This window comes from Homarus americanus, unplaced genomic scaffold, assembly GCF_018991925.1.
Source record: "Homarus americanus isolate GMGI-L3 unplaced genomic scaffold, GMGI_Hamer_2.0 scaffold24922, whole genome shotgun sequence".
Lineage (NCBI taxonomy): Eukaryota > Metazoa > Arthropoda > Malacostraca > Decapoda > Nephropidae > Homarus > Homarus americanus.
Window position 1 is genome coordinate 4,493,815 of NW_024722610.1, and position 10,648 is coordinate 4,504,462.

Below are 10,648 nucleotides of genomic sequence, written 5' to 3' on the forward strand. Positions count from 1 at the left end.
AACCTTCTAGTCTTGGGTGTGGGTGTCAGTAGCGTCACTTGGTTTCCGGAGGAGTGTATGTGTGTGTGTGATGGGGGAGAGGGGTGTATGTGTGTGTGTGATGGGGGAGAGGGGTGTATGTGTGTGTGTGATGTGTGTGTGATGGGGAGAGGGGTGTATGTGTGTGTGTGTGATGGGGAGAGGGGGGTGTGTGTGTGTGATGGGGGGAGAGGGGTGTATGTGTGTGTGTGATGGGGAGAGAGGGGGGTATGTTTGTGTGTGATGGGGAGGGGGGGTATGTGTGTGATGGGGTGGTGTATGTGTGTGTGATGGGGTGATGGGGAGGGGTGTATGTGTGTGTGTGATGGGGAGAGGTGTATGTGTGTGTGTGATGTATGTGTGTGTGTGTGATGGGGAGAGGTGTATGTGTGTGTGTGATGGGAGAGGAGTGTGTGTGATGGGGAGAGGGGGAGTGTGGGTGTATGTGTGTGTGAGTGGGGAGAGGGGTGTATGTGTGTGTGTGTGTGGGGAGAGGGGTGTATGTGTGTGGATGGGGAGAGGGGTGTATGTGTGTGTGTGATGGGGAGAGGAGGTATGTGTGTGTGTGTGTGATGTGGGAGAGGGGTGGGGTGTGTGTGTGATGTGGGGAGAGGGGTGTATGTGTGTGTGTGTGATGGGGAGAGGGTATGTATGTGGGTGTGTGTGTGTGTGTGTGATGGGGAGGGGGTGTGTGTGTGTGTGTGATGGGGAGAGGGGGGGTGTATGTGTGTGTGTGATGGGGGGGGGTGTATGTGTGTGTGTGATGGGGAGAGGGGTGTATGTGTGTGTGATGGGGAGAGGTGTATGTGTGTGGGAGAGGGGTGTGTGTGTGGGGGGAGAGGGGTGTATGTGTGTGTGTGTGATGGGGAGAGGGGTGATGTGTGTGTGTGTGCTGGGGAGAGGGGGTGTATGTGGTGTGTGTGATGGGGAGAGGGGTGTGTGTGTGTGTGTGTGATGGGGAGAGGGGTGTATGTGTGTGTGTGATGGGAGGGGTGTATGTGTGTGTGTGTGTGGGGAGAGGGGTGTGTGTGTGTGATGGGGAGAGGGGTGTATGTGTGTGTGATGGGGAGAGGAGTGTATGATGTGGTGTATGTGTGTGTGTGTGGGGGAGAGGGGTGTATGTGTGTGTGATGGGAGGGAGTGTGTGTGTGTGAGAGGTGTATGTGTGTGATGGGGAGAGGTGTGTGTGTGTGATGTGTGAGGAGGTGTATGTGTGTGTGTGATGGGGGAGAGGGGTGTATGTGTGTGTGTGTGATGGGGGGAGAGGGGGTGTATGTGTGTGTGTGATGGGGGAGAGGGGTGTGGGGGGGAGAGGGGTGTATGTGTGTGTGTGATGGGGGAGAGGGGTGTATGTGTGTGTGTGATGGGGGAGAGGAGTGTATGTGTGTGTGTGATGGGGGAGAGGGGTGTATGTATGTATAGAGAAGTTAACTATTACACATTGTCATACTTTCACACACTAGTATTGTTGAAATGTTTTTATTTGTTCACTTTCGTCATAGGGGTTATGAGTTTTTTCCTACAATACTGTATTGTTAACTGAAGTTTGTCTCTCCGTATTAGTGACCGTAAGTATTTCCAAGACAAAATGTCCAAGATTGAGTTATAAAGTCCCAACAATAATATAAATAATTTATTAATTTTCATTTTCGTCGTCAAAAACTTATTATTTTCAATTTCCTATCGCCAGAAACCTGTTATCTCTCATAATTCATCGCCAAAAAGACTATTATTTCTCACCATTCATCGGCCAAAACCAGTTATTTCCCATCATTCATCACCAAAGACCTATAATTTCTCATATTTTATCACCCAAATCTAGTATTTCTCATCTCTCACCGGGAGTCGCCAACTAGTAGAGTCTCCCCCGTAAGAAAGCATTTTCTCTAACGCAGCAATTAACAATGTGGCTAACTGAAGTTATTTTACGCCAATTTAGTCGCATTTTGAAGCTAACATCCAATTTTATTCATACAAGGTGCAGTAAATAAACAATAATCATTACAACAGACGGTAATACTTAATTAATGTATTGACTTCTAGACAGTTAAAATAAATTATTTAACGTTTCCCCGTATGATACTTTTGTTTTATTTATTTAAAATGTAATGTATATAGACAATATAGATATAGAGTCAATGTAGTACTGTTAACTATCCTTTGTGTAATTAGCTTACAGTTTACCGTTGTTTGTATACCTGGACTGTCAAGGTATATTGTTTGTATACCTTCACTCTATATACACTATACCTGCACTGTCTATATACATTCTAAACCAATTATAAACTTATATAAAAATCTTTTACTGAATAATTTATTTATTTATCTTTCTAAATATCAATTTCTTCTCTTATTGTAGTTTCGGTGCGTAAAACACATGTGCCCCCTGTGAGAATCGAACTCACGACCCCTGGTTTACAAGACCAGTGCTCTGCCCCTGAGCTAAGGAGGCGACGCACGAGTCTCATCCACACCTGATACAACACTTATTTAATATATCTATCTGTCTCTCCATTTATCTATCTATCTACTCGGCTGGGTCACCAATAGATACGGCAGCTGACAGATAACTTGAAAAAATCATAAGGCAATTCTCACTTACACTGTTGAACGGGAAGTGTAAACTGCATCAGCCAAGTAAGTAATTAAGGTGAATGTGAGTCAACAGGTAGAGGTCATTAAGGTAATCTCTCAGGTCATGTTCAGCCTACCTCCTCCTCCTCCTTAACCTGGGATGACCTCTGTACACAGTCTCGTAACTATTCACAAATGTTATGACTATGAAACCTGTGGGAGAAAGGGAGTATTTGTATAATGCTGAGTAATGCTGAGTAGTGATGTGTGATGCTGAGTAATGCTGAGTAATGTTGTGTGAAGCGAGGGGGAGTTAGGTTAGGTATACTTAACAGGTGAAATAAGCGTTGGGGTGTCTAATCTTCAGGTGATCCAAGACATACTAGGCAGGAAACATATTTAGTAGAGCAGGAATAAATGATAATGAATAATAAATAACGAGAAAAAATGAAAATGAAGGAAATTATTATACCAAAGAATACAGTAAAGCCTATATTTAACGATCCATTATTTATGAAAACTCCAAATAACAAATTACACATATATGGAAAGTCCGTTATAGGCCTATATATACACAAAAATAATATCTAACGGTTTATACATAGAAAGGGGTCCGTTATATGGTTTCACTGTGCTCACGTAAATAACGAATAAAATATATAAATAAAACATTAACAAAATACAAAGAAAATGATAAAACAAGAATAAGAATACTTACTGGTTATGAGAACAGCCCCGGCAGTCACCACGCTCAGGAGGAAGGCGGTAGTTATGTCATCAACAACAGGAGGGAGGCTGGACATCTGCTGGCGCCCCTCTGCTTCTCCTGCTGGGGGATAAACACCTTCGTCAGGTTCTTGTACACCATAAGTTACTGGCTACCGTGTGTGTGTATAGATTACTGTGTATAACCGCCAATCAGACGGTTAGAGGGTGAATAATACTGCTCACGTCGTACACGAACATTATAATTCGGTCAAACCTGTTGATACAATTCATTTAATATTTCAAATAAGTCATACATAGGCACTCTTACATAAATGTTTAATACAATATATATTTACATAACAATCATGGCTATGTAATTAGTCTAATCTTAACACAAAAACAATGACACAGTCTACCTGTGTACACAATAAGTACAAGTTAAACTTACGTGTTGAAGGTCTAGCTCAGTGGTTCTCAACCTTGTTTGCCCCATGCACCCCTTTCACCATATGTCAGAATGTCATTCCCCCCTCCTTTCCAAGATTGTCTGCCTCAAAAAGTGCATTCCAAATAATATGAATATAATACTGAAAATCCTTTATTTTTTCCATATTAGTGCATATACATTTACAATTTTACATGGATTATTTTTATAGTGGAGTTTTACAAATTAAATGCCAATTGAAAATGTTGATGGATTTATAAAACTTGAATAAAAGTAAAATAGTTTTTTTATATTTATAATGAATTACTTAACAGACCAAACTGAAGCATAATGCAATAAACAAAAATTCAATAGAATACCAGGATATTGTAAATTTGTAATTAATTTTAGTCAGATGAAGATTACAGTCAATGAGAAACCTGTGATAGTTTTTTCTTCGCCAATTCTGGGATACGCGGAGGAGTGCTTGAAAGGGCACAACGCAGGTCATTTTCTACCTCTAATCTACTACGTTGCTTCGTTTTAATTTGCAACAGAGTTGAAAAGCCTGACTCACAAAGATATGTCGACACAAACGGAAGCAATGCACGGATAGCTCTTTCTGCCACTTTTGGGTAGGAATCGCACATCAAGGGCCAAAATTCTGTGATTGATTTCTCATCGAACATATCTCTTGCTCCCGAATCAGTTTCCCCCCTGAAAACCTGAATTCCCCCCTGGTTGAGAACCCCTGGTCTAGAGAGAAGCCAGGGTAGGTGTTGACTCTAAGATATGGGTAGCTTTACTGAAATGCCCACCCTGTAGCCTGGCCCCTTGGCTGGTCAACTATGGCTGAGTCAGGTGATTATAATGATACATAAACAAACTCCCTTCACACCCTCCAACCTCCTTCTGGGCCTCCCATCACTGTACACGGGCAGGCACGCCCAATAAACATGACATGAGTTACAGCCTAACATAACATTTGTTTATATGTCATCATAATTATGTACCTCTTGCGGTAACACTGTGTATGTATAGATTACTGAGTATGTATAGAACTATTATGTGTATGTATAGGAGATACTGTATGTATATGTATAGAAGTTACCACATCTATGACCCGTCTTGCCACCGCCTGGGATAATGATTATAACCACGCACCGTTGTTCCCACCCATAGAGGTGAAGAAGGCGCTGTAGCAGTCGTGGCGAGGAGGGATTCGATCTCTTGATCTTGATGTCACTGCTAGCTATCCTGATTACCGCTGCCAGTATTCACACTACAGCCACCACAATACCACCACGTGACATATCTTCTTGTTCTTCTGCGGAAAGATAATGGAATAGGTTTTAATCAGTACTTAGTTACCCTCACCTCACCTCACCTCACAGTGACCCCTTCACACTCATCCCTTCTCGTCCTCATATTCAACCTCACACTCACCTATCCTCACTTCACCTGTACTCACTCTCTCCTCACCTCACCCACACCTCCCGCTGTTTCAAGGAAGACCTCGTATCCTGAAGGCTGCTGGCCAATAATGAAACCACCTCGTCCTCCTCACCCTGCCTACTCCACCTACCTTACATCCGTCCCTCACAAACAGTACACTAGCGACACCTACACACACACACACACACACGGTTGGACAGGTGTTTGGGTCAGGGCCACTGAACCATCTAACACCCCCACCTGCGTCACGCTTCTCACACTTTACCGACTTACATCATCAACACTGTGACTCACCTGTGACCTCAAATAACAACTGTGAACTAGTAAGATACACTCTCACATCATCTAGTTAAGGGTGGAGCCAATGATGTTTTGAGGAGTATATGAGCTTTGGTTTATTAGAGCACTAGATCTCAATGCTGTAAACCAGAAGGAGACACCGGAATATGGGTTAAGGTTTATTCGGCCACAGTTAAGATTCCGTCTTGGTGGAGTAACGGTAACACCCAGGGGCTCTGGGAGCTTCCTGGCATGGAGGACGAGAGTGGTGAAGGAGAGGACGAGAGTGGTGAAGGAGAGGACGAGAGTGGTGAAGGAGAGGACGAGAGTGGTGAAGGAGAGGACGAGAGTGGGAAGTTTGAGGAGGAGGAGCGTGATGGTGACGGAGTGTCCATACCGCTCCTGCGGAAGGTTCCTCCGGTGGTCCAGACGCCCGCCATCCTGCAGCTGAGTGCCTCCCGCTTCCTTCTCGCTGGTCAGTCCTTCTCTCTCCCTGGTGTTTACTTGTGAGAGCTGCTGTAGCGTGTCAGTGGCTGTGGCGCGTCATGATCCAATTTAACCCGTGATCATTGTATTCCAGTGACCTTCTTGCAGGGGCTGACACTACTGGCTGGAGGGCCTGCTGGTGGAGGAGGAAGGCCTGTTGGAGGAGGAGGAAGGCCTGTTGGAGGAGGAGGAAGGCCTGTTGGAGGAGGAGGAAGGCCTGCTGGTGGAGGAAGATAAGGGAGGGTTAGATCGCTTCACACCATCCTCCTCCCTTCCCTGGCTGCTGCCCCCTCCTCCTGAAATACCATCACCGACACCTACCTCCTATAGCTACGCCATTATCTGTGAGGTTTCAGAGGAGGACCAGAAAGAAGTCAACATCACTCGACCTTAATCACAGGTAGAGGCGCCACAACACCTCTTAGGATGGGTACTGATGTTCCTGAATAAATATTTTGAACTTAAAAGATGCATTTATTTATACTTCATGACAACCTTAGCCCCTTTAGTTCAAATATTATGTCAACTGTATTCATAGAGAAATTTGAACAGCGTCTCACCAAAAGTCACAGAAAACGGGAATCTAAGTTGCTACAGAAAATAAGAATCTAAATTGTTACAGAAAACGCGTATCCAGACTGTCACAGAAAATGTTAAAGAATATACAACCTCCTCAAGAGACTGTCAACACACAAACATAAAGGGACTTTGTAAACACCCATACAGTGAGCATCTGGTACCTGTGTCCCCCCCCCCCTCCCCGTACAATGTTGACCCATACTCTTGTAAGATCTTAGAGGGGATCAGGTTGTGCTTGATACGTCCCTCTTGTTCTCAGCCCTCACTCAACTCTCTCTCGTTCTTAATCCTCTCTCCCTGTCTCTCCCTCTCTCACAATAATAATCTCCTCTGAGGACTGTGGGCTGTCGAGGCGCCTACACCACGCAGACGCCTTCTTGCCCTCTCCCTGCACACTACCGTCACCATCACCACCACCACCTTCAGTCATCACCACCACCACCACCACCTTCAGTCATCACTACAGCTGTTATTAGTTTTAGCAGTAATACATCAACGCTAGAGTGGAGAGAATGTGTCTTTATTGAACCAACAAGTGATTTACTGAGGCGTCTTTTAAGCTCTCCTTGACACGGTTATAGGAGTGTGTGGCGGACTGGCTGGGATACCGAGGAGGAGCGACAAAAGCCCGCCAACCAGCCCAGCAGCCCGCCAGACCGTGTATATCATCCTGACAATATTATAATGTCAGTGTACACGCTCGCTACCTTCATCTTAATTCTCTATAGTAAAGGTAAGATCATATACTGTGTCACAATTACTGTATGTCATCGATTGTGTTACTTAAGGTTATTGTGAACGACATCTTAATCTGCCCAATGTTTATCCAGTCGTCTTTACGGTTGGTGTTAAAATTTATCGTTTTTATTTCAAGAATAAATTTGTACTAAGTTATATTTTCCCTCGTAATTGGTGGATACAAGAATGAATTTATTTGTGAATCTGGTAGTCTCGGGGTAAATACGACACCATTTTCATGCTTGATCATTCAAAACCATATAAAAACACAATGCTGGGAGAATAACACGAACAGTACCACTTTTATCACCAACCATTTAACTTTCAAATGATATTTTAAGAAACCAGCTCTAATCTGACCCAACTAAACCAAATTATTTTAAAGTAATTTTTAGTTAGTTCACATGTAAAATTGATTCGAGGCCTTAGATCCCCTCCAAAAAAAATAGCGTTCTTGTTCGTGGTACTTACCTAACACTGTACCTCTCGTGGTCATTCCAGGGTCCCTCAGTGTATATATACGAAGCGTGGAAGTACCGAAGGAGGCGCGGGCGGAGGAGGACGTATCGTTGTGGTGCTTGGTGGATCCTTGGCCTGGACCTTTGTATTCCCTTTCCTGGTGGAAGGACGGGTCTCAGTTTTATCGAGCATCTGTAGCTTACTCCATTGGCAACCTCGCTACGGTGTTCGCTCTCCCAGGCATCAAGGTTAAGGTAGGTCCTCCTTCAGGTGGTGGTAGGTGGTGTGGTAGTAGATGGAGTGATTGTGTAGTAGAAATGTGATAATGTTGATAAGTACTGCGCCTGTACTGGCTCCTGAGTGTAACTGTGCCTGCTCCAGTGTTGGTCAAGTCTGGTCTTAAAAGAGCTCCTCGCACTGTGCCGCCACAACACTCTGGTAGATTGTCCTCTGAGGTATTTGTTTACAAGGTTGATATGGGAGACCTGGTGTCACGTGATGTTTGTTTACAAGGCAGGTTTGGGCGGCCTAGGACACGTGGTGCTACAGCGTGTGGGCGTTGCAGCTACAGGGACCTACGTGTGTGAGGCGGTGGCAGACTTCCCGACCTTCTCCCAACACCTGGTCACTGCCAACATGACCATTATAGGTGAGTTGTAATACGACACCTACCCCTTCACCTACCCCTACACCCACCTCTTCACCTATCTCCCCTTCTCTCCCCTATATACACCAACTCTCCCTCCCCTCCCACACAGATCCGCCCGCTACCCGCCCTATCTTGGTCGGGTACAAGATCCGCTACTACCCAGGAGAGGTGTTGGGGGTCAACTGTACTGTGCTGAGAGCTCACCCGACACCTGTCTTCACCTGGTTCATTAATGGCCTTCAGGTGAGAGAGAGAGAGAGAGAGAGAGAGAGAGAGAGAGAGAGAGAGAGAGAGAGAGAGACGGACGTAGATAATAATTACAACTGTTTTAATCTCCTAATTTGTTCTCTCCCTCCTCCTCCTCGTGGCCACTACAGGTGGAGGATGGGGTACAGGAGGTGTTGGAGGTCACCCAAGAGGCCGACCTCACCAGGACTACCACCGCCAGGCTCACCCTCCGACTCAAGAGGCACCACTTCACCAACAACGAGGTCAACCTTACCGTGAGTACCGCCTGGAGTGGTAGAGAGAGAGAGAGAGAGAGAGAGAGAGAGAGAGAGAGAGAGAGAGAGAGAGACACACACATACACACAATTACTTTACACAACATACACAGACTCACTATTCCTTCCTCTCTCCTTTCCTTCTCCTGTCGTGTGGGATCGAACGTGTGTTCTGGGTGGGTGGGTGTCAGTGCGGTGCTCGAGTGGGCCACAACCTCTGGATCACTAACAGCATCACCACCCAGCGAGCTCGACCCCGTCAGTACCACCACCACCTGAAGAAGGTCAAGGGCGGGGCAGGGGGTCACACGCCCACCAATCCTCAACAGAGTCTTCAAGTAGGAGGTGGGTAGCTTCCTGACCTGACCTAACCTAATATGGCGACGTATATCCTGACTTGATCTGATCTAACATGGTATAAACCTGACTGACCTGATCTTACCATTGAAATTATATCACCGTTTGTGTTACAGGGTCAGCGAGGGGCACTCCTGGCACTGTCATATGGAAGGCCCTGATGTTTGCTGCTGCTGTTGACCTGCTGACGTCACCACTGGGGGCATGAGGAACCCCCAACCTAACCTAATCAAACCTAACTAATGTAAACTCAAATGACGATTTTATTGAATATCTATCTATCTATCTCCCCAGGCTAGCTGGATTTGTGTAAAAAATGTCGATGTCTAGTCAAATAAAGTCCTAACTCTTGGAAGTATTACAAATTATTATAAAAATTATGTTCCAATACTTTGACATAGGCACGGGGCTTGGGTGTGTTGAGGGCTAGGCCTACTGTTGTTGTTATTGATAATTTTTATGTATTTAAGGACACTATCTCGATTAGGAATAAGTAAATGCTGAGCTGTATACCTACATCTCTATATACATGCCAAACTAATTGTAGACTTGTATGATGTAATTTTACTGAATAAATATTATTATTATTATTAGAGCCGCCTTCTTACCTCATATGAAACACTTTCCTCTCGACAGTTATTTTTTGCTGAATATATACAAGACATTTGTTGACGCCACCATTTCTCTGTGGAAAACAAGTCTCTGAGTATCTTGAGAGAAATAGACAAAGGAGAATGCTATTGTACCATACTACCAAGCGAGGCAAAGTTACGGGAATATTATACAAACAGGGCGTGAATGACACTATTTTTACAACAAACTGATAAGTCATTACACTAGTTCATAACAAATCAATAATTATAAGATAAACAGAACAAAATAAAGTAAACAGAGGGGACATATACAAAACAAAATAGTCCCATTTAAAATTATATCCGTTTTCTCTGATGCAGGACTGGTAATGGGAGAAAATCATCACTATACATACAAATAACCTGTATAACCTGTAACCAAAATACCTCACCTCTTATTCATTAACACAAATTGACCATATTAGTATATATCAACCACCAGTGTATTCAATGACTTCATCTGTTATGTATTATTTGAAAACACGGAACGAGCCGACCAGTGGTGAAGAGGATTAAAGTGAAAAAAGAAGTAAAAATAATGTTGTTAGAATATATTTACCTGGTTTATTGAGTTTGATGAATAAGAAGTCTTTGATTTTATATTCATTTTTTTTTGTATATGTGACTCTTCTTGAGGCTCCATCCAGCTAAGCTTCCAGTGGCTCCTGAAATATAAAAAGTAACTAAATCACAGGAAAAGGCTTCAATTAATATCATTATTCATATTTTGAGGATAAATCATTTACCTCTTCTGTGTAATTTGAAGTCTTATGAATAATCTTTTTGC

At 44.0% G+C, this 10,648-nt stretch overlaps 1 protein-coding gene and 1 non-coding gene across 2 annotated transcripts; one reads left to right on the forward strand and one right to left on the reverse strand.

The window, feature by feature from the left end:
- Nucleotides 1-2,398: 2,398 nt before the first annotated feature.
- Trnat-ugu lies at nt 2,399-2,470 on the reverse strand. The gene has a single exon. It is a non-coding gene; the product is annotated as a tRNA-Thr (tRNA).
- A 4,452-nt stretch (nt 2,471-6,922) lies between these two features.
- On the forward strand, nt 6,923-9,819 carry LOC121863005. Its single transcript, XM_042361468.1, has 7 exons — nt 6,923-7,256; nt 7,763-7,974; nt 8,234-8,369; nt 8,479-8,612; nt 8,747-8,872; nt 9,064-9,217; nt 9,346-9,819. Exons 1-7 carry the CDS (start codon nt 7,208-7,210, stop codon nt 9,435-9,437), a joined length of 903 nt encoding a protein of 300 aa, XP_042217402.1. The 5' UTR covers nt 6,923-7,207; the 3' UTR covers nt 9,438-9,819.
- The last annotated feature ends 829 nt before the right edge of the window (nt 9,820-10,648 follow it).

Coding starts and splice junctions, on each gene's coding strand:
- LOC121863005 (XM_042361468.1), top strand. CDS start 7,208: ATGTCAGTGTACACGCTCGCTACCTTCATCTTAATTCTCTATAGTAAA. Junction 7,257..7,762: donor CTTAATTCTCTATAGTAAAG/GTAAGATCATAT, acceptor TGGTCATTCCAG/GGTCCCTCAGTGTATATATA. Junction 8,873..9,063: donor ACAACGAGGTCAACCTTACC/GTGAGTACCGCC, acceptor GGTGGGTGTCAG/TGCGGTGCTCGAGTGGGCCA.